Consider the following 23,633-nt stretch of genomic DNA (forward strand, 5'->3'; position numbering starts at 1 on the left):
CCTGCTCCCCTTGACTGTCATGCTCCTACCAAGGGCCATCACAGCTGGTGCCATGTTTTGACTATAGCACTGAGTTCACTGGGACATCCTCCACTGCCACCCACATTTGTTTGGAAACTATGACCCGGGAGTCAGTTGCTTCTTTGTAATACTCTCACTGTCCTGTCTTAATACAAGGTCACATTGCACCTCACAGGTCCACCCAAGAAGCCCATTCCTGTTGTACTTTCCTCGGGTCCCCTCAGGCCATCCCATGCAAAGTCATACCTCCTATCCTTAGATGTCTATGAAAACTTCTCCAGGGTCATTATATCCCATGATGCACTTGTGTGATCACAGTCTTTGGTTGGCTTAGAGCTCCTGTGGGTGAGGCTTCTGACCCATCCTTGACCCAGAGGCACATGGAAGAACCTCAGGAGGCTGTTGGCTCATCGTTATTGAAGCCCATACCAACAATGTTGGTTTGTTAAACTAATATGGTGGAGTTCACATGGTCTACCTGTCAAATGGTCTTAGCTTCCACTCTGGTACCACTTCAATTCACACAGAAACTGACCAGCACTTCCACAGTCTCTGCTTGTGGTGCAGCCAGTGGTACAGAAGTACCTTTCCCTCCCTAAGGATCTTGTTAGCCTATGTAGTTCCTTTCTGGATGACCTGTGATCCACACACGTTGTCTGTTAACGTTTTCAGTAGCTTCTGACCGAGGAGAAAGCTCTAGTTGTCCTCTAAAGACAATCACCAATCACCTACATATACTACACCCCTGGCTACTGTGAAGCTGCTTGCAAGCCTGGAAGCCCATGCTTTGCCATGATTTTCTACTGGGCACATCTGGTTCTGCCTTCTCATCTGTCTTTCTTGGTCTCTCCAGAGACAGGTTGTACCCCTAGCATTCCCAGGCCTTGGTAGTCTAATGACAGCAGCCCCGGGTCCCTGGAATTACCGTCTCACACACACGCTCAATGCCTGGCTTGGTGCTCAGTGATATTATTCAACATTTCCCTTTCTCAGCATTGTTCGCTCCTTGTTTTTGCCTCAGTGGTCAGAGGACGTGTGTGCAGCCCACCTCACTCAGCGGGACGGGTTCCAGGCGACAACACAAGGACAGCTGAAAGAGCAGCTCTACCAAGAAATCATCCACTACTTTGACAAAGGCAAGGTAAGGCACACACTGTCCCTTGGTCTCTTACCTGTGCCTCCAACTGCACTGGAAGCTCAATTCTTAATACATGATGTTTGCAAAACCAGAAATGTGTTACATATTGTGTACAAAAGTATTGTATGCGTGTTCCTCCAGCTTGTACTTATGAGAAACCATTTTATTTATAAAAAAAAAATCAATAGTTCTTTTAGATCCTCTATGGATAGTAAGGCCTGAAGACATCCGACATTTCAATAGCTCTTAATTGGGTAACCAGGTTTGGGAGAGTGGCTTGGATAGATCTGTGTGCTTGGACCTGGCGTATGCCTTTGGGGTCTTACTTTTTCTGTGGTCACTGAAACATTAACCCTATGACGAGACAGGCTTTGTTCCACCTTGGCAATTTGTAGATTAATTTGCTTAAGCAAAAATGATATGTTCAGTTGACTTCTGCTAAGGGAAAGCTGCCATCATTTTAGTCAGCCGTCACGTATTTTGTCACTGTCCTTGTGGCTAGATGTGTAGTCATATAAAAACTAGACGCACTCTGACATTTGAAAAAAAAAAAAAAACATCAAACCAAGATGACTCCCAAGCTCCTTCTGGGGTTCCACTGAGTTTCTTAGTCACATCAAGGCTGACCTGCGTCACTCCAGCAGAGTGCCAAAAGGAGCTTGTGTTTCATTTCCTGTGACTATCATGACAGAACGCTTTGAATGGTTTAAGCATATCGCCTTTCCATGCCTGGAGCTCAGCCTGGAATCCATGCTCTCTCTGAAGGCCTCCCAGGACTACGTGTTGTATGCCTCTGGCTTATGGCAGGCATGGTGGGCAGTTGTTGGTCCTTGCTCCTTTGCTGACCCATCACCCCATTGTCTGGGTCCTCCCCGTGCTCACTGTATATCTGTGTCTACATTCCTTCTCCTATGAGGACACCAGGCACTGGCCTGGCAGGGAGCCCACCTTGCTCCATAGAACTGAACTATGTCCAAAATGCCCATTTCCTTATGACTCTTACCCAGGCTTAGGGCTGCAAGTGTCTTTCTGGAAATGCACTTCTAGCCACAGCAGCTCCTACAGTGCACAGAGGGACACCGCCCCTTTGGTGTCCTTTGCAGGAACTAAGCCCTATAAAAAGTGACTGTTTGGTAGACTCTGTGAGCACAAGCTCGGGATTTTTTCTGTATCTGAAGTAATAGTGTGTCTTCTTTTTGCATGATGTATGTGTGTGTTGCTGAGAATTGACTGAGGGCCTCACACATGCTAAGCATGTGCTTTGCCACTGAGGAACATACCCCTTCCTTCTGTTAACCTTTCTATTTCAAAATACTGTCTCACTAAGTTTCTCAGGCTGATTTCGAACTTTTGATCCTCCTGCCTCAGTGTTCTGAGCAACTAAGGTCTATGCTTCCTGTTATTTGTAATACCGAGAAAAGTCCAAATTCCCCAGCCAGGCCACTTGGAAGATAGACTTCTGCTTGGCCCTGTAGTAGATCAGAATGTAGAGATGGGAACCGTGCCCTGTTGGGCCTCTACTCGTGTTCCCTTTGCTTGACTAAGGACATCTTATTTATCAGAAAATTGCTAGAGAAACAGAGAAACAATGGACTCAGCCTGAAGCTGTGATTTTGTGGTATGCTGGGGAAGGGGAACCAGGTGCTATGAGGCACAGGTAGAGAGCCAAGTCAGGAAGCCAAGGCTGAGGAGCACAGGCCTCCAGGGGTAGCCACAATCAGGCTCCCTGTGAGCAGCGCGGCTCGGTAGGGCCTTAGACCTGCAGTTTCTCTGGCTTCACCTTCCTCTCTTCTGCCCTCCTCCTTACCCTGTGTTCTAGTCACTCTGTTGGAGTCTGGAATATACCAACCTTTTGCTCTGCCTAATAGTGATCCGTTGCTCACCCAAGAGCTCTTTCCTTCCTATCTCAGCATAAAAGTCACCTCTTCCTCACCCTCAAACCACCCTCTGTCTTCTTTGTTTTTATTTTCTCTAAGAGCTTTGCAGTCATGCTTCTGTAGTAGCTCACCAAAGAGGCGAGGACCACTATTAACAGACCTCACTTGTTCTCCCAGCATGCCTAGAGCTCAGAACAGCGGCTGCTGCGTGCTTATTGAGTGGAGGCTAGATGACCAAAGAAATGAATGTCCAGCATTTATCAGCACTTCCTGCCGTGAGAATGGCTCGTTTTCAATAGGACTGTTGGCCTTCAGAGATGGGAGACAGAAGACAGGAGTGTTTCTTATTGATTGATTGGTTGGTTGGTTGGTTGGTTGGTTGGTTGGTTTTTTGTTTGTTTTGTTTTAACAAAATATAACCTGCTAACTTTTTCTATACAGTAGTTCATCTTTAAAAAAAATCACATAAAGGGACAAAAAAAAGAATTCTGTCAATTTAGAACATTGGTACCCAACTGCAATCTGCAAGGGCACCGGTTGTCATGAATGAGGACCAGTGTCACTAGCAATCTCATGGCTGAATCTGAGCCTGTGGAGCTGAGCTTCCCATAATGCACAGGGTGTCCCCAGCACAGAGAACATCCAGCCTAGAATGTCAATAGCGCTGAGGTTGAAAAGCTTGGCTTAAAAAAAAAAAAATTAAAGAATCCATGTGACAAAATAGTATAGACAAAAAAGGAGAGCTGGTAGAAGGGACTGTCCTCAGATGTCTCTGTGTTGTGGAAACAGAAAGAAGGCCGTGGTGACCTATCCCATTGGCTGACCTTGAGCTAGAGTGAGCTTGGAAGGGCCGTATTCCCAGCTGCCATTCCAGTTGTATTGATAAAACGACAAGATTGGAAAGCCATTTCTGAGAGCCTGTGACATTTCCACCAGAATGTTAAATAGGGGGTGAGAAGCTCCTGTCACCAGCTACCCATTCACTCCTCTTAATTCCTGCCTCCTGGTTCCACTAGGTTCTGACTTGGGCATTGCACTGGTTACTTCGCTCCCTGCTCTGAATGAGTATTTACAAATGGCAACTTAAAAGGGGAAGGGTTTATTTTGTATGATAGCTTAAGAAAGACTACAGTCCAACATGGCATGGAAGGCTCAGCAGCAGCATAGGGTGGCTGATCTTGCTGCATCTACTACACCCATAGTCAGGAAGCAGAGGGAAGACAGGAAGTGAGGCTGAGCTACCAAACCTCAAGGCCCATGCTCAGTGACTTACTTCCTCAAGCACTTGTAAACGTTCTTTCATGTTCCAAAACCACGCCACCATGTAGAGGCCACATGAGCCTATGGGGGACGGTATTAGTCAGGGTCCTCTAGACAAATAGAGCCAATAGAATGAACATATACTAGAACGGGGCGTATTAGATTGGCTTCTGGGTGTGTTCAGAGTAGTCTAGCCATGCCATTCTCACACCAGAGAGGCTGAGAGCCCAGTAGTTGCTCAGCAAATGAGGCTGGATACCTGAATAACTGCTGGTCTTCAGCCCACATCAGAAGCCTAAAGAAGTTGGTTCTAATATCAGGGAAGGAATTAGCAGCAGCAGCAGCAGCAACAACAACAGCAGGGTAGATGAGCTTACCAATGAGACTGAAAATCAGTGGAACAAAACCAGCAAAGCTTTCTTTCTTCCATGTGCTTTTATCTGGTCTGACAGATTTAGGTTGGGTTTTCCACACCAGTGAAAGCAGTCCCTCACAGACATGCTCAAAGGCTAGCCTGACCATCAGCCTGTGGAGGCCAGAGGAAAACTTGTAGGAGTGGCTCTCCCCTACCACCACGTGGGTCCCAGGGTCAAATTCTTGCCCTTAAGATTGACAGCAAGGGCCTCCACCCCCAGAGCTATGTCACTGTCCCAAGTGTGTTTTTAGGAAATAGCTTAAATTTAGTGCAAAACTGGACCAAAAGTACAGAGTTGTCGTTATCCCCCTGCCGTACACCCCAGTACTCCAGAATATTAACACAGTCACTTTTCACAGCCGAGTCCTCTCTGGCCACTGCTGGGGCAATGAACACCTTGGGATTGAAAAGGCTCCATCACTTTGGTGTGCCATGATGTTCATACAATTGTATGACCTTGCTTCTTGAGCCAATCGCTGAGTCTCAGGGAGGCCTCAAATGCATAACCCTTCTTCCCCATACCTGACACCCTGTCAGAATCAGCTGTGCCCTGTAGCACGATTAATAAAAACCCAGAGACAGAAATTGGGGTTAAACCTGAAGGTCAGAAAAGCAAAACAGCCAGCCACTGGCTCTTACCTCTACCACAGTTTGAAATGGCGATCCTTCCTCCAGGAATCTCAGAATGAGACTGAGACTGAGAGCTGTCTCCTCCTATCTTATATTCCTCTCTAGCGCTGGGATTAAAGGTGTGCACCACGACCATCGGTTTCTGTGGCAAACTAGTGTGGCTCTCTTACTCTCTGAACTTCAGGCAAGCTTTATTTATTAAAATACAAATGAAGTATCACTACACTGCTCCATCAGTCCCCCATGAGTGTCCTAGCCATGCATTCGGTTAGTATTCTCCTCCATCCTGAGTCTTGGACTAGATTTGTACCAGCCCCCAGCCCCACATTCCCTCACAGAAGAGGTTGCTAATGGGACAAAGGCGGATCCCTACAAGAGAAGGGCTGGCCATTTCTATACAGAGTCCTATTTGTCTGATAAAAGCAGCCACCTTCAGTCTGAGTGACAGTGGCAGCTTGTTGGGTGGGCGAGCAGGCAAGCAGGCGGGAGGACCTGGCAGGAGGACCTGACACAGATGAGATTTGCCACGTGCATGTCTGAGCATGTGCGCATGCATGCATGCATATAAGCATTTAAACCTCACTCAGCCTTGTTTGATCTTGCACTTAGAAATGCATTTAAAATTTTTATTACATTTATTCATTTGTATGAGTATGTGTGTATACATAAAATAGATAAAATATCATGAAAATATTTTAAAATTACTTTTAATAGGGTGATAAGATTGAAGCTAAATGATACCTCAGTCTCAGCAGACCACGGTGGAAGCACAGCCCCGTGGAAATAGTTTGTCTCCTTTGGTCTGGTTTTCCTTGCACTTAAGGAAATCTTCACTCTGTGCTTACTCTATGAACATGGAGTAAACCCTTGAGCTATGCGCTGTTGAGGCTTTGGGTAATAACCCAGGGGAAGGTGGGCCTGGACCATCCCAGGCATGATGGAGGACTTTCATTGGTTAATAAAGAAACTGCCTTGGCTTTTTGATAGGGCAGGATTTAGATAGGTGGAGTAGACAGAACAGACTGCTGGGAAGAAGGGAAGTTAGTCAGTCGCCATGCCTCTCCTCTCTGAGACAGACGCCATGGAGCCAGCCGCCAGGTCAGACATGCTGAATCTTTCCCGGTAAGACACCACCTTGTGGTGCTACACAGATTACTAAATATGGGTTAAAGCAAGATGTGAGAATTAGCTAAAAAGAGACTGAAACTAATGGGACAGGCAGCGTTTAAATGAATACAGTTTCTGTGTTGTTATTTTGGGTTTTAAGCTAGCCATGTGGGAGCCAGGCAGGACGAAAAGCAGGCCTGCCCGCAGCTCCTTCCACACAGGCAGTGTGACTTGTACCAGTGTGTCGCTGGTGGGCCAAGAGGAAGACCCCATTCTTGGGCCTACAGCTACATCCTGTGTGCAGGGAAGCTTTGACCGTCAGGCTAGGCTAAGAGTGGAGTCAGAAAAAGCTCCCCTCTCTACCTTGCACCATGACACCTGCAAGGTCAATAGCCGTTTTCATCCTTTTATATTGGTCACTCTGGCCAGTAAATTATGACCTGCTGGCTTCCCGTGTTTCTCCCATACAAAATCGCTACCCTAGTTTTGCTTTTCCGTTCTTTACAGTTTTGAATGACTTTCAGCCTAGCTCTTGGCATCTTAATCTCTTCCTTTCTCTCCACAAAATGTCATTTCCATTCACTCTCGTTTTCATTCTCCAACATTTCTTCCTTCCTTGGCCCAACAATTACTGCAGACTCCTTTCCCATTCCGCTTTCACCCACCTGGGCCTCTCCCCGCAAAACCCTCTGTTCAGCTTTATTGGGGAGGCGAGTGCTCTTTTCTGAGCTGCTCCAAATTGTCTGTCTTATTGTGTTTGGCTGAGGCCTAGTAATTTTCAATAAAGCCCTTAATCCGAGTACTTCACTGAAAATTACCAGGCTTCTCTGTGGAGGACAAGAGTTGAAAATAGCAGCCACGCTATTGGGAGAGGATGGGCGCCGCTCCCAAGCCCAGGAGGCTGTGACTCCGAGTTTCTGAAGGCCAGACCTCCCGCCCCCCCCCCCCCCCCCCCGTCGGCCATTAACAAAGACAATACGTAACCTATGGCCCGGATGATGCGTGGAGCTGTGGCTATCTCCAACTAGAGGTCTATTTCTTCTTATAAATAAGATCTCGTTGATGAGGTTCACGCTTTACCTTGTGCCTTGCTTGGAGATGGAGGAGAGAAAGTACATGCAGTCTGCCTCGTCTTGTGAGCTGTAAATAGGAGTTTGGAGATGCGTTTCCATTTTTGGTGAGATGGTCGGATTTTATTTCTAAGTAGGCTGATGCTTTCACATCCTGTGATGTCCCCTCTTTGAAGGCCGTGGGTAAGCCTCGTGGAACCCTGCCATAAGTTCATGCCTAGGCTTTGTAGGCTCTCAGAGTGAGCCAGAGTTTGTCTCATCAGACCAAACCCGTGTTGAGTGTTCAGGTCGCTTGGGTTCTTTGTGATTTGATGCTATTAAAGGGAACTCTTTGTTGTTAAAGCATTAGGGCCAAGAACAGTGCTACTGTGCTTTAACCTGTAGGAACACAGGGAAGTTTTTCCACTAACCAGCCTAGTGTGTGCCCCAAGCCACTCCACACCCTGATGTACACAGACAAAGAGACAGAGGTAGACTCAAGGGATCCATGGCTAGCATTAAACTCCCCTAAGACTGGATAAATAGCAAAGCCTTTCTTGAGTCTGGCGCACAGCTGGACATGGGTAGATCTATTTCACACGTGCAAATGGTCCCTTGTTCAGCTCTGGGGACTAGACTGGTGCTCACTGAGCATGAAGGCCTCCTGCTGGTCCCCGGCCACTTGTTCCCTCTGGTGCGGAGGGACCTCAAGCAAAACTGTGGCCTCTTCCACACCGTTGATCCTCATCCATTAAACACCAGAAAGCTGTGTGGGACTCTGGAAATTCAGGAGGTAATTGAGTGTGACTCTTCCCAATAACTGCCAGGGAAAACGGATGAGCGGTAGAAAAATGGCCGAAAGTCAAGCTTCACATAAAACTTCTTTGCTAGTGAGCTGGGCACAGCTGGTGAGTGCACGAAACCAGAGTCACGCGTGGGAGTCCTGGTGAGTCAGCCATGTGAAGGATGAAGGGCCTTCTATCTCTGGTGACACTTGTCTCTCCATCTGCTGCTGCTCCACCACCCTGGAGGGTCTGCCTCCTTGTCAGCCACTTCACACCTGCCTATGAGAAGTCAACGCCTGTTATATTCTCTACCACCACTTTTGGGGGGGGGGTGATGTTTCACTCCAGTGCTTTCCCCCTTATTCCCATGAGACAAGATCTCCCACGTAACATAAAGCTAGATGGCAGTCAGCAAGCCCCACTGATCCTCCTGTCTCTGTCCCCTCACAGAGCTGCAGTTACTGTTGTGTGAGACCATGCCATGCTCTTCTACATGAATGCTGGGGATTTGAACCCGGCTCCTCCTGCATGCACATCAAGTGCTCTTACCTGCTGAGCTGTCTCCCAAGCCCCTTACTTGACTTTATGTGTGGGTTCTGGGAATTGAACACAGGTCATCTTCGGTGGCTGCCACCCACTTTCCTTCTGGCACCGTCTCCCCAACCCCTTCTGCTGCCACTGTCATAGCAATGAGGAAGGTGTTTCATCAGAAAAGAAAGATTTCTGCAGGGGGGGCTTGAAGAAATGAGAGATTCTGAAACCAAGGTCCAGGAGGACAATAAAGATTACCATCTCAGGAAGAGGGAAGAACCTGTCCAGTGGGAAGGGCACAGAGGCCAAAGAGCCCCTCCAGGCGGTAGCCAACAATTCCCTAGATGCCGTGAACTGGATTACAGACCTCAGATCAGAAAATGAAGTTGTCTGCGAATCCAGGCATTTTCATTTGGAGCTGTTCAAGCTTGCTAAGCCTGTAGCTCTTGTAAGAATGGAGCTGAGCCCGGGTTCAGTCACCAAAGGTCAAAGTGATTCTTGCACTGAGACAATCTAAATCTAGATCATATTGAATCTGCTTCCTCTGTGACGCTGAAATATTTTCCTAGGCATTCGTGTTGGAAGTCTGAACTGCCCACACTCCCTGTAGAGCCCAGGTCCAATTAAAGATAGATGAAAATCTGCCCAGTGTGGAATCCTTTAACACAAGTGGAGGGGCATGGAAAGGAGTTGCGTATTTATAGAAAATCTGATAGAAAACACAGCCGTGAGACCTCGGGGTGAGCAGGATAAGATATTTACTCGAGACCTATATTTCTTTTAAAAACAATTCCTTGGCTATGTATCTAAAGCACCTCATCTGTCATTTAGGATCAAGACAGATTAAGCTTTTGGTCGGGAATGAATTAGAAGTCTGAAAACTCTGAGCAGCTAAGAGAAGGTGTATTAGCTTGCAGGAGACCTACAAGGAAAGAGAGTGTTGTCTTTGAAGTGGAAATATGCTGAGGGAGGTAGGGGTCACTGGTGCCTAAAAGAAACATTACAGGGGAGGGTGCTCTGTGAGCTCAGGCTCCAGAAGAGGATGTTGGAAGTCCAGATGTGGGTACACAGAGAATATGAGATAACATGGACCAAAGGGAACAGGCATGAAGTGCGGACCCTTGATACTGCGTCCCTGTACCCTTCTAGACTCTGCTTCAGGCAGGTCTCCCTGTATCTGAAACCCACAAGCCACACACTTATACTTTGCTTTTCAAACTATTCAAACTACAACCATTGATTCAGAACCACATCTTTTTTTCTTCATCAAGAATACCAAGTGGTGCCAGGCGGTGGTGGCGCACGCCTTTAATCCCAGCACTCGGGAGGCAGAGGCAGATGGATCTCTGAGTTCGAGGCCAGCCTGGTCTACAAGAGCTAGTTCCAGGACAGGCTCTAGAAACTACAGGGAAACCCTGTCTCAAAAAGCCAAAAAAAAAAAAAAAAAGAATACCAAGTGGTATTGGACATAAATGCCTACTCCTGCCATCCACTGCACTTGGGAGGTGGAGGCCGAAGACTGAGGAGTTCAGCGTCATCCTCATCTATATGGTGAATTGGAGGCTAGCCTGGGACCCTATGAGATGCTGTCTCAAAACCCACAGAGGGGCAAAGGGGAATAGCTTATAAAATAATAGGTACGAAAAGAGTGTCTCTGAGGGATGTAAGTATAGAAGTGCCCTTCAGTTAGTTGAATGAGTCGATAATACCCAAAGCCTGTGGTGGGCCCATTCTAGCAGACAGTATGCCGGGCTCTGTGCCGGGAGTGTGCTGAGCCACAGCCCTGGCATGCAATCTGCAAGAGTAAGAATGCAAGTCTTCCATGCATCTGCTGCGTTACCTTGAGCAAGCTCCTTCCCTCTCTGATCTACAGCCTGGATATGATACTCCCCTACCCAGGTGGGTGGTTGGAGAGCTCAAACCAGGGAGCACAGATGACTGGCTGGACATCATGGACAGCATCATCTAGATGCTGCTAAAAGGCCCCACTTTTATTTCGCTCCCACCATGATCATCTACGGCAGTGGTTCTCGACCTTTCCAATTCTGTAACCCTTTAATGCAGTTCCTCATGTTGTGGTGACCTCCGACCATAAAATTAATTTGTTGCTACTTCATAACTGTAATTTTGCTACTGTTACGAATCATAATGTAAATATCTGATAAGCGGGTTATCTGGTATGTGATCCCCAAAGGGAACCCACTGATCTATGCCCTTGTCAAGGAGGGGTTGTCCCCAGTGGGCAGGAATGGGCATCTCCCATGAGGAGTAGGGCTGTGAACCCTTGGGAACAACAGCTCTGTGGAAATGTAGACATTTGAGGCAAAGATTGCAGTTTGGTGAGAACTGCCTGAACTTTGTTGTTTCCTATCAGCGTTCAGTTCTGTGTATTGAGCCTTGAGGAGCAAGTGGCAAACGTCCTCAAATTTCATAGGAGTGACACCCAGCCCTTGCCCTTGGGGGAATACCGTCCAGGGTGGGAAGGCAAGCATGTTCCAGTTTTAATATGCTAGAGAAAGTTCTGGGTCATTGAAGCCCAAAGGAGGAGAGTAGGCAGCAACTGGGAGGCATCTTAGGGGAGTTTCTACATCCGAATGCCACCATGCTTCTCAGTCCACCTAGTTTACCTTTCCCGTGGGAAATAACTACTCTGTGTCAAAAGTTTATCCACATTTTTGAAAAATAAATGCTGTCATGGTGATGATAAGGGGCTGAAGAGATGGCTCATCCAAGTTCAGTTCCCAGCACCCACACTGGGCACCTCACAGCATCTTATAGCTCCAGCCTTAGTGGGCTTCATCACCCTCAGAAGGCACTGGAATTCACGTGGTGTGTGTGTGTGTGTGTGTGTGTGCGCACATGCACACACACAATTAAAATAAGTAAAATTTATATGTGCTTTTAAAAGTAAGTTACTTGGAGAAGCACCTCAAACTATTTGCCATAGGGAAGTCCCTTTTCAAATACTGGCAGGATTGACATCTGCAAAAAGCAAGCATTCTGAAGCTTTGGATGGGCATTTCTGGCAGCGTGCTTTCTGGAACATGACAGCTATGCAGTGGGAACATTTGGGAAGTGGCCACGTAGTAGATGTTCCTAGCAATGTGTCTTCACCCTGCGGTGTCTCTTCCCTGGCTCCAAGGCTGCCCTAACAGATGGTCCTTGGCGGCCATTACTGGAGAGCGAGGACATAGGCCAGCAGCCCGCCATCCTGTGGGGAGAGAGCTGGTGTGATGGATGAGCCCGGGGTTGAGTGCGTTAGTCAAGACCGCCGGTCCTGAGCTAAAGCCGGGAACCTCTAGAAAACACTTGTCTGCTTCCTGCATGATCCCCCCGCAGTGTCTGTTAATCTATCGGATTTCTGGAGGTTTCATTGTGAATAATGATGCCACTGTTAGGCTGGATGCATGATTCATGTTTGGGTCTCTCTGTTTTATCTCTGTCACTCGCAGATGTGGGAGGAGGCCATCGCCCTGGGCAAGGAACTTGCAGAGCAGTACGAAACGGAGATGTTTGATTATGAGCAGCTGAGTGAATTGCTGGTAGGCCTTCGCTTTGGTTGTTTTGTCCCTAGATTTTCTCATTTCAGTCTTCGCGTCCGGATCCACCGCGGATATTCTCTGGGCCTTGACCTGCTCCCCCTTTGTTATCTTGGGAAACGGTTCTCCTTTATCTACAGGGTGACTGGAGCCCATGAGCATCTGCTTTTTATTCTCAAGTAGGCCAAGGCATTAAAACGCCCATTGAGGTGCATAACAAGTACTGACATCCTGGGTGCGAGTCTCTGAGAGTTTCAACTGGTTTAAAGTCCCCACCTTTTCAACAAGAGGAGGCGGATAGGTGGTGGCCAGAACCTTGTCATGCCAGGGCATCTTATCATGCCAGGGCAGCCTCCTCAGCCATGCCTTTTTTGTGTGCAGGGGACCACGTTTATGATGGGATGTTTCTCTGTAATTGAGAGCACAACAATTCTGTCCTTGAGATGCTCCTAGCATCTGACCTGCATCCTTTAAAAGCAAGCAAACAAACACTAAAAGTACAGGAAAATCATCCTCTTGGATTATTGAAAATACCCCCAAATCACAACTGGTGACCAAATGTGGCTCGTTTTAGGGTACCTTGCTGGACAGTATGAAGAGTTATGTCAAAACTACCAGATTCTCCCAGGTGCCAGCCTCAGGTCCCCAAGAAGAATCCTGAAGGGTGGATGCGCCAATGCTCTGCTCAGCCCTGAAATGAGTTTTCATTTTTCTTTCCAGAAAAAGCAGGCGCAGTTTTATGAGAACATCGTCAAGGTAATAAGACCCAAGCCAGACTATTTTGCTGTTGGCTACTACGGGCAAGGATTCCCTTCGTTCCTCCGGGTGAGTCTGAGTCTTCTTGTTCTGAGCGAGCGTCACTCGTTCAACAGAGAGACCCCTTTCAGTCTTGGTGTTTCACCCAGCAAAGTCATTTGCTGCCTCTAGGATGCCAGAGAGAGACCAAGAATATTTTCTTTAATTATATGAGAACTCTGGTTACATATACGCTTTTGTGAATTCACGAGAGAACTCTCCTCAGAGATGTATGTGTTTTTAATTGTGTCAAAGTATACATAGCAATCTTGGGCAATGGCTCCTCAGGCAAAGCACTTGTTACAAGTGTACTTACAGCCGGGCGATGGTGGCTCACGCCTTTAATCCCAGCACTCGGGAGGCAGAGGCAGGCGGATCTCTGTGAGTTCGAGACCAGCCTGGTCTACAAGAGCTAGTTCCAGGACAGGCTCTAAAGCTGCAGAGAAACCCTGTCTCGAAAAAACAAAAAACAAAACAAAACAAAACAAAAACAAAAAGAAACAACAAAAAAAACAAGTGTACTTACATCCAGATCCCCAGAACCTACATAAAGCCAGACTCAATGGCACTCACCTATAAAGCCAGCACCCCTACCAAAAGATAAGAGATGGAGACGGGAGACCCTCTGAAAGCTCATGACCAGTTAGTTTGGTATATTCAGCAGTAAACAACCAAGGGACTCGACCTCAACAAGGTCCAGGGCACTGACCAACACCCAAGGTTCCTCTCATCTTCACATGCACTCTATGGTATGCATGCACACATATACACATGAACGTGCATACACATAAACACACACATATTATAATTTACTGTTTGGGGCATTTTAGTTGTGCATTTCGGTGGCATAAGCACACATACACAGAAACCATCACCACCATCTTGCTCCAGAATTTCCTCAACTTCCACGACTAGAACTAGAACTTAGGGTCTGGAAGATGGCACAGAAGTTTTGTGTTGATGGAAGTTTCTGTCCCTCCTGGTCCCGCAGCCATTCAGTCCCAAAGAAACACACAGAGGCTTATATTAATTATAAACTGTTTGGCCTATTGCTCAGGCATATTACTAACTAGCTCTTACAACTTAAATTAACCCATAATTTGTGTCTATATTTAGCCATGTGGCCTGGTACCTTTTCTCAGTAAAGCATTCTCATCTTGCATCTCTGCCTTTCCTCTTCCCAGAATTCTTCTAGTCTGGTCAACCTGCCTATATATCCTGCCTGGGATACTGGTCAATCAGTGTTTTATTAAACCAATAGAAGTGACAAGTCTTTACAGTGTACGAGCATTATCTCACAGCAGTTATGAGTACTCGCTGCCTGCCCTTCCAGGAGATCAGATTTAGGTTCTCACACCCAGGTGAGGTGGATCAAAATCTCCATGGGATCAGCTACCTTCCTCTGGCTTCCATAGGTACCATCACACACACACACACACACACACACACACACACACACACACGCACACACACATGTGCATGCACACACACACAAAATACAAACACAAAAAAAGGCATGTAGTAGAAGTTGCCCCATTTTGCAAAAACTTTATTGTCCTTACGTGTGCCCCAACATGTCTGTGGCCCAAGGAACAGAGAGGCCAACCTTGGACCAGGCACACTCATGCTCATAGAGTGTTAGAGTCTAGGCCCCAGGAACAGATTCCCCCTGCAATACGGCGGCCACCAACCATGAATATAGTTACCTATAACTCCAACAGCAAGCAGCAGCCTGCCCGAGTGTGTGATGAATGCCCCCAGGGAGGCGTGCTGCAATCCAGTCTAGAGCACTGGTCCTGCAGGCTCCAGGGACCATCCTGGGTCACTTCCACCATCAAAGGACAAAATGTGAAGTAAGAATAAAGAGTTTAACATGCTTGATTAATACTGAGCTGACTTTCCCGACACACCTGAATGACTCTGCCAGGCTGTAGCAATATATTCATTACGCTTCACAGATCGCCTGGCAGGGGTCAGTCTGACAATGACATTACCAGTTACCAAAAAGTGGGCGGAATGTTTAGCGACTTCACGCTGCCAGGAGAGCAGGCGCTGAGCTATCTCGCCGTCCCCTTGGCACTGTTTTTCCCCATGAATCGAGCTCGTTGCTTTTTTGCATTCTTATTAATATTTATAATTCTCACAAGGAATAAATGTCTTTGACTGTATGTATGTTCTCCCCCGCCCTGTTTTTGTGGTTGGAGGGACGACGGCAGAATGCAAAGTAATGGACGTTTCTGGAAAATACTATTAGTGTTTTCACCCATAACTCTAGTGTTTTCCTATTAAAGCCTTTATGTATTTTTATTATTGTGCCTTCTTCGAGGGTAAAGCTTAATAAATGCATCCTACTTTCTGAGTGGCCTGCTCTCTAGTAAATCTGTGCCTTCCTGAGATGTTTGGCTTCCTAGGGCCTCACAGGAGGCTCAGACTCTGTATTTATATTTCTAATTAAGACTACATATGACTTTGCTTTCTGCTTGACATTTTTCTACCAGAAAAAAAAAATGGGGCATTTGTTTCTTCCATAATGATACATCAAGCCATACCTAAGTACAGAGCGGGGTGGGGAGGAGGATCCAAACCTTAAACTGTTACTTCCTTAGTAATTTGTTAACGTGCACAGTAAATTTGGATTTGAAGGGGGTTTATTCAGACCGCTTTGTACTGTTAGAACAGAACACCTTAGACAGGGTGACTAACAGAATGCATTGCTCACAGACCTGGAGGCTGGGAAGGCCAGGCTCAAGGGGTCAGAAGATTCCGTGTCTGATGAGGCCCTGTAGGATGGGAGAAAAAAAAACTTCTGGAGACCTTTGTGGATCCAGTCCCTTCCCAATGCCCATACCCGCTCAGTTACCATCACCTTGGGGACTCTAGTTCAGTGTGTAAAGGGTAGAAGGGAGACAAGGGCATTCGGGCCACAGCAGGGGTAGTTAATTGCGTGACCTAGGAATCTCCCCTTATCTCTGTGAAAACGTGTCAATTAGTTAGGTTTTGGTTTACAACTTAGTCAACACAGGTCTAAGAATGTGTAGCAACATGCTATACCTGTCTCTTTCTGCCCCCTCTTCCTCTGTCTTCCTCCTTCTCACTGCCAACAACCTATGCCTGTCCGTGGACAGCCACTAATAAGCCAAGGGTGCACTAGCGTGACTAGCTGATGCAGAGAAGCTTCTGATTAGACAGAAGCAACCAAGGAGAGGACTAGGCAGGTGGAAGAGGCAGCAGCCTTCAAATGACAACAGCGGTGTTATGTTCTAGCCGCTGACACCTGTTTGTGACTCAGCTGACATCCACACACCTCTGGTCCTTGAAGAGATCTGTTATATGTCTCAACACTCTTCCTTCCAGATGTATGTGGAGTGACTGCCTCGACCCTACATAGAGAAGGTCCCACAGTGTAGCCCGTGTAAGGGGACTGCCCATCCACCTAAGCCCACACCAGATTTAACTGCTTTGGTAACAGCTTCCAGTGAAACCTAGATTGGAGAATGTTACTTAGAAATGACAAAAATCAGTCCTAAGGGTTGTGTAGACTTTATCATTGTTGAGTAAGGATCATACAGAGCTCCTTCTGCTGGTTAGAAGTCCAGCCTCCAGGTTTCAGGGAGGCCAGGAGTTCAGAGTCTTCCCATTTGGTCTGGTTTCTCTTCCCGCCATCTTTGCTGATCTCCATATGACACCCAGGAGTCCGGTACCACTCTGAAGACCTCCCCTTAGTCCTCTGCAGAGCTGGATTCTTTGGAGCAGGGGAAAGATGACTTAATGAGAGCTATAGGGGAGAGGCAGCTGCTGCTGGCCACTAGATTCTCATGCAGGCTCTTTGCTGGGCCTGGGAACTCAATTGACACGCAATTCATATGAGAGAAGCTTAAAAATTAATTAGTTTTACATGTACATGGGTATTCCCACAAGATGATAAGTCCCAGATATATGACCAGAGTCATATTTTTTGACAAAGAACAATGACTCAACAAAATAAAAGCAGGACCAACAGCTCTCTTGACGGGATAGCAACTTCTGGGAAGGTTACTGGAGAGAGTAGGACACAGAAGCTTGGGGAGGGTCTACTTTATAGCTGGTTATCCAGGTTGGCTATAGTGGAAGACACGCCCCCCCCCCATAAGAATCCTTATTGCTTCCTTGAAAATCAAAGTTGAGGCTGACAAGTGTGGACGCACACGCCTTTAATCCCAGTGTTTTGGAGGCAGAGGCAGGTGGCTCTCTATGAGTTTGAGGTCAGTCTGTTCTACATAGTGAGTTCCAGAACAACCAGAGATACATGATAGAGAGACCCTGGAGAGAGAGAGAACGAGAGAGGGGTGGTAAGGAGAGGGGGAGGAGGAGGAGGAAAAGGAGGAGGAGGAGGAAGAGGAGGAGGAGGAGGAGGAAGAGGAGGAGGAGGAGGAGGAGGAGGGGGAGGAAAGAAAGGAGAGGGTAAATGACCCCTAGAATGGTCACAGTTCTGTGGGCGGATTCAGCTTTCAATAATCACTTGTGGGCGGCATTTCTCCTTGCACCGTGTGGGTTCCAGGGATGGAGCTTAGGTTCCCAGGCTTGGCTACAAGTGCCTCTACCTACTGAGCCATCCTGTTGGCCTCCTGCATAGTTTTTTAATTGGTTGTTATCGCTAAGAAGGAAGCTCGTGGGGAGGGCTCAGCCATATGTATTTGGGTGCTCTTGATTAGAGAATGCAGCTGCAGGTCATTCTTCAATGCAGACTTCAAAAGGGGAAATCAAAGCTATCCAAGACATTTCGAATACCAGCGCCCTTCTTGGTCCCTCGGCTGTGGTGTTATTTAACAGGAGTCGTTGTTTCCAGGGAAAAGTGTTCATTTACCGAGGAAAAGAATACGAGCGACGGGAAGATTTTGAAGCCCGGCTACTAACTCAGTTTCCCAATGCAGAGAAAATGAAGACAACATCTCCACCAGGCGATGACATCAAGACATCTCCCGGCCAGTGTATCCTTTAAGGCAGCCGGAGGGCCATTCCTGGGAACAGTTGATGTACTGGTGCTTTCAGATGGTAGGGCTTCTGGCTGTCATATGTGCTGCCATGTGGTCCTTAACGCTCCGCCCTCAGACATCCAGTGCTTCACAGTGAAGCCCAAGCTAGATTTGCCCCCTAAATTTCACCGGCCGGTGTCTGAACAGATTGTAAGGTAACCATGCCATCTTTTTTACCAATGGGAGGTGGCAAGATGATAACGACGGGTCTCTTGCTTATGGCTCTACCTTTTTACGTGTGAACTTTAACCTTTGAAGAACATCTCAGATGATTTTTTTTTCTACCCTCTCCCAAGAACAAGGGAAAGTAATGATTTCTGGTACCCACAAAAGGGAAGGAAAGTAATTAGAGGGGTGTGCAGAGGATTCCGTCCCCAGTGTTTAGGAAGATGAACCTGGAAGAGAAAACGTAGCCTTTGGTCTCCTTAGAGACCACGTGTTCAGAGTAGACCAACAGTGTGCAAACCAACTCCTCCCTGCCCCTACTCTCTGCAGATGTGGGCTCGCTGCCTTTTATGAACAGAGATCACAGTATTTGCTCCCCGTGAGATGCAAAGTGAAAACCTCTGGCCCTAGGGTTAAAGGAATGAATCATTGCATTGGTAAAGCACCTGCCTTGCCAGCGTGAAGACCCAGTTCAATACCCCAAACTCACATTTGAAAAAACAGAAAACAAAAGCCACCAGGTAGGGTGCTTCAGGCTTTAACACAGCAATGGCAAGACGGGAAGCAAAGACAGGAAAATCCCTGTAAACTTCCTAGTTGGCCAACAGAGCCTTTTTAGCAAAATTCCTGACTATTGAGAGACCTTGTCTCAAACAAAAATTGGAAGGTGCCCGAAGGACCATTCCCAGGGTTGTCCTCTGACCTCCACATGCACATGTTCACCTCTCCACACGTGTGTACCCCCACGTGTGAACACACAGACAGGGTCACGCTGTGGTATTTAAAATGCACTTATCCCAGTGGGGTGAACTGCGCCTGATAGACTGGGTAGCTCTGTGGAGTCAGCCTCCCCAGTGGCGCTTTGATGTGGAGAGTTCTTTATTTGATCTCTGCCCAGCTGGGGGCTGCAGCCTCTTTGATGCCTGCTCTGCCTCTGGTCTGTTTGTTCCACATCCTGTTGCTCCATGGCCCTTTAGCCTTTCATCCTAGTGGTCATGGAAACAGCAGAACTGCCCGTTTGTAGCAAGTTTGTTCACAGAAATGCAGCATTAGGCAAATAGAGGGTTCACACTGCCTCTCAGATGGCACTGTGTACATTTACACACACACACACACACACACACACACACACACCCTTCACAAGCACGAGCTCATCTCCTAAGGAAGAGAGACAACAGGCTGTTTATGGCCTGGCACACCACTCTGGAATCTGCTGAATCTCTATCTCAAAAGTCTGAAACCAGAGTGCATGACACCTTTCTTTTTAAAAGATAACATATCTTCAACTTATATAAAGTTAACTGTCACGTTATTCTGCTAGCTGGGACAGAGGCAGGTAGATCTCTGTGACTTCAAGTCCAGCTTGGTCTACATAGCAAAGTACAGGTCAACCAGGACTACATAATGAATCTCTCTCTCTCTCTCTCTCTCTCTCTCTCTCTCTCTCTCTCTCTCTCTCTCTCTCTCTCTTTTTCTCTCTCCCCCCCATACACACACACACACACACACACACACACACACACACACATCACTAAAATGACCCATTATTGATTTTTGCCATAGTGAGCACACCTGTCGAATCCACGGGCCCTTTTTCTCACCACATCACCTTCCTAAGCCTTTGCCAGTTCCACCTGCCTGCATCCCTTCCTCAGCATCTCTTTTCCCCTGAGCACTGGCAGAGACAAAGAGGTGAAAGTCTCATCAGTCTTTGTGTTGTCACCATCTCCCTTCAGGACCAGACGGAGAGTGGGCCAAGGCCATAGCTTTAGGTCAAGGTTGGATGTAGTGCTGCTCTATTGTGAGGCCGACCCTGCAGCGCCCCAACCTCTGTCTAAAAACAAGCTGCTTGCTAGTTAGAAATCTTATGTTTTCTCTCTCTACAGTTTTTACAGGGTGAATGAGGTCCAGCGGTTTGAATATTCTCGGCCCATCCGGAAAGGGGAGAAAAACCCAGACAATGAATTCGCGGTAATTAAAAAAAAAATAGCAACATCTACAACATTGTAACAAAACTCAAAACCCCTCACCTGTTCTCCCAGCCACTGAAGGACCTGGAGAGCACATCCCCACCAGGCCACCCCAGACAGTGTTAAATGTCTCTGTGCCTCCTATGCAGACATCCGAGGCTTTACACTCCAGACTGCGGAAAGCTAGTATCACTTCATGCAGCTTATTAGTGAACGAGCAGAGACATCTAACAGTGGACCAACGGCATTAGGGCACTGGGTGTTCCCTTGCAGTGACTCTCAATGCTCAGAATGCCAGAGGCTTATTTGGCCTTGGGTGACAATGACAGTGAGGTGAGGCCACCACCAGGCCTCCCCGGAGTTTATCACACTGCAGCAGGTTCCCACTGACATTCTGGACTGACATCTTCTGTGGGGCTGTGCTGTGTGTCTCTAACCTGAACCCATTCATCTGCCTGACTGTCTCCCTGGTCATGACAACCAATCAGGGCTCCAGACCCTGCCTGATACTTCTTCCTTTTTGTAGCCATCACATTGGCCTTGGAAATAGTAGCACATATCCATATAGTCTTTTAGAAATTAGCCATGCAGGGCTGGGAAGGTGGCTCAGTCAGTAAAGTGCTTGCCTTACAAGCGTGAGGATCTGAATTCCATCTCCAGAACCCATGTCCAAAAAAAGGCTTATAATCCCAACATTGGAGTGACAAGGTAAGGTAGGTCCCTGGAGCTCACTGGTCAGCCACTCTAACTTACTAGGCAAGCCCGGGGTCTCAATAAGGGATCGTGTGTCACAAAACAAGGTGACCAGTCCCCCAGAAGAACCTAGCCAAGGTTGACCTCTGCTCTCTACCTATTCACATTCTCTCTCCCTCCCTCCCTCCCTCCCTCCCTCCCTCCCTCCCTCCCTCTCTCTCTCTCTCTCTCTCTCTCTCTCTCTCTCTCTCTCTCTCTCTCTGAAACTGAACAAGTGAATCAATTTAATGGACCCATATCAAAAGGCATCAGACAAGTTTGACACGTTAACACCTTTCTGACTAGAACTTCTCCCTGCAGAATCCCTCCTCAGGCCCATAATGCAAGGGGATCTGAGCCCCTGAGTGACAGCAAGAACCAGCCCCACCAAAATGGCTTTATTGTTCAAAGGTGATAATCATCCACACCTAAGTAAAGCAGGTTTTGGAGACTACTGTCAGGGCTGCCTTGGGCATAGGGGCATTGACCCTCCCTCTGCAGGAATCCTCGAGGTAAAACCTGAGTTTCCTTCACGGCTCCTGGTAGTTACCTTAGTGATGTCCCCTCCGGCCCCCAGGCCAGTGTCCTTGTGTGTCGACAGGAGCTTGGAGTAAGGTGACTCCTTATTTCAAGATGAAGGTTGGGCTCCTCAGCCAGCGCTAACATCCCAACCCTGTAGTGCCTAGTCCTTGCAGTGTGACTAGGGTCAGCGCCTACACACACACAACCTGGATATCCATCCATGCTAACGATGAGTTCACAGCTTTCTGAGTATTTCTTTACCGATCACAAATCATGCTCTTCTTTCTGCAGTGTCTGGGACCCAGGGATTTATTGACTCCCCCCCAACCCCCGTACCCATTCCCCATCTTGCAGTATGTATATTCTTACATTGTAAGGAATAGGCACATGGAGGCCAAGCAGACTGCTGAAGAGCGCTCAGCGAGCTGGCAGCAGAGCTAAGAATAACCAAGACACCTGACATTTTGAGCTGTGCTAAGCCTCAAAGCTTGTGCTGTTTCTAGATGGCCCCAAAATCCCCCGATGGCCCCATTTGGGTCCTCAGGCATAGATGAAGCATTCAGAAGCCCCGGGATTTAGCCCTTCACAGCCTGACAGAGGTTCAGCCTTCCAGAAAAGAGCGGAGTGTTTTATAGTAGTGAGAAGCCTGATCCTGGCCCCTTCTACAGGCTTCTAACTCCAAGGACAAATGCTAGAAAAACTGCCCTTTGAGGCCAAGAGCTGTGCTCAGCATCTATAAGCCTGACAGAGGATGAAGCCTTCAGGAGCAAGGGCTATCGAGGAGGAGACAACCGAGGGAGGGTCCAAGTTAGGAACTGACCATGAAGCTGAAGATAAACCCAGGGTATTTACAAGGATATTGATGTGAAGGAGAAAGTGGACAGGCTCTGAAAGTCTACCCTTTCTCTAGCAAGCCCCTAAGAACACAGGCAGAGGAACATGGCCCGGGAGACAGATCTGCCTGTGGCCCTGAAGCTCCTATCGTCCCCTTGCTTTCCTCTGGAATATCAGAGGTTCTAAAGGTCAGGCCAGCATTCTGTTACTGTCACCTCATAACTTGTTAGTCCCAAGAAGGTGACGGTCTGGAAAGTTACAGTTTGCCCCTCTGCTAAAGCTGTCGACCAACCATTAAAGAGGCACAAAATTAGGCTCCTTGGTTTGAAAACATTTCTTGTAGTGTGTGAAGTATAGCTTTATGAAGAATATATTTTGGAAAATGCTTCTAAAAATATACCTAGGGCTGAGGCTTTACCTTGGATGGTAGAATGCTTGCGTAGAACATTAAAAAAAAAATCTAGGTTTATCCCCAGCGTGGCAGAAAATGAGTGGGTATTGTGGTGCACACCTGTAATCCAAGCGTTAAAGGATCAGAAGTGGAAGTTCATTCTGAAAGACCTACCAAGTTAGGGCCAGCACGGAATATGTGAGACCGTGTTTCAAAAAAAAAATTAAACAAAATTTACATGTGAAAAGTCATGGCAATGGAAGAGAAGCCTCGAACAAAGGATGCGACAGTGCGTAGCTCCCCATCAGTACTTTGTGGGTCATGTCACCCTTCTTTGCTCACTGTGTTCCTATAGAATATAAACATAATAATTACATTGTTTATAGTAATGATTTTATTAAAACACAAGAGGGTAGGTGGAAATTTCTGTCCCACAAACTGCTCCCAAGTAACCACTCAGAAGCATTAATTATAAATGCTCAGCCAATAGCTCAGTCTTGTCACTAGCTAACTCTTAACATTTTAAATTAACCCATATTTCTCGTCTGCCCTCTGCCATGTTACCTCATTTTCTACACATCCTGCTTCCTCTGCATTTTCTGGCATCTCCTCTGACTCTGCCCTTTTCCATCCCAGCATTCTTAGTTTGGTTGTCCCACCTATACTTCCTGGATAGCTACTGGCTACTCAGCTTTTTATTAAGCCAATTTGAGTGACAAATTTTTATGGTGCACAAAAGGATTATTCCACAGCAGTCAAGAGGTCAGTTATAGGAAACTTTGTCTTTGATGCATCTTTGCCTTTGAATTCCTTTTGAACCCTGGGAAAGGCTAACATAAAATTCACTTGGTTGCCTCCAC

At 47.2% G+C, this 23,633-nt stretch overlaps 1 protein-coding gene across 2 annotated transcripts in view; it reads left to right on the top strand.

Annotated features, from left to right (window-relative positions):
* The window catches only part of Dock1 (dedicator of cytokinesis 1), a 504,121-nt gene that overhangs the window by 448,769 nt on the left and 31,719 nt on the right, over nucleotides 1-23,633 (top strand). For both annotated transcript variants that reach the window (XM_038330219.1, XM_038330227.1), the window contains exons 38-43: nucleotides 1,043-1,162; nucleotides 12,266-12,355; nucleotides 13,073-13,177; nucleotides 17,973-18,114; nucleotides 18,236-18,314; nucleotides 20,211-20,295. In XM_038330219.1, coding sequence (XP_038186147.1) covers nucleotides 1,043-1,162; nucleotides 12,266-12,355; nucleotides 13,073-13,177; nucleotides 17,973-18,114; nucleotides 18,236-18,314; nucleotides 20,211-20,295 — 621 coding nt within the window. The remainder of the gene's footprint in view (nucleotides 1-1,042; nucleotides 1,163-12,265; nucleotides 12,356-13,072; nucleotides 13,178-17,972; nucleotides 18,115-18,235; nucleotides 18,315-20,210; nucleotides 20,296-23,633) is intronic.

The sequence above is a fragment of the Arvicola amphibius genome, chromosome 1, assembly GCF_903992535.2.
Source record: "Arvicola amphibius chromosome 1, mArvAmp1.2, whole genome shotgun sequence".
NCBI classification, from domain to species: domain Eukaryota; kingdom Metazoa; phylum Chordata; class Mammalia; order Rodentia; family Cricetidae; genus Arvicola; species Arvicola amphibius.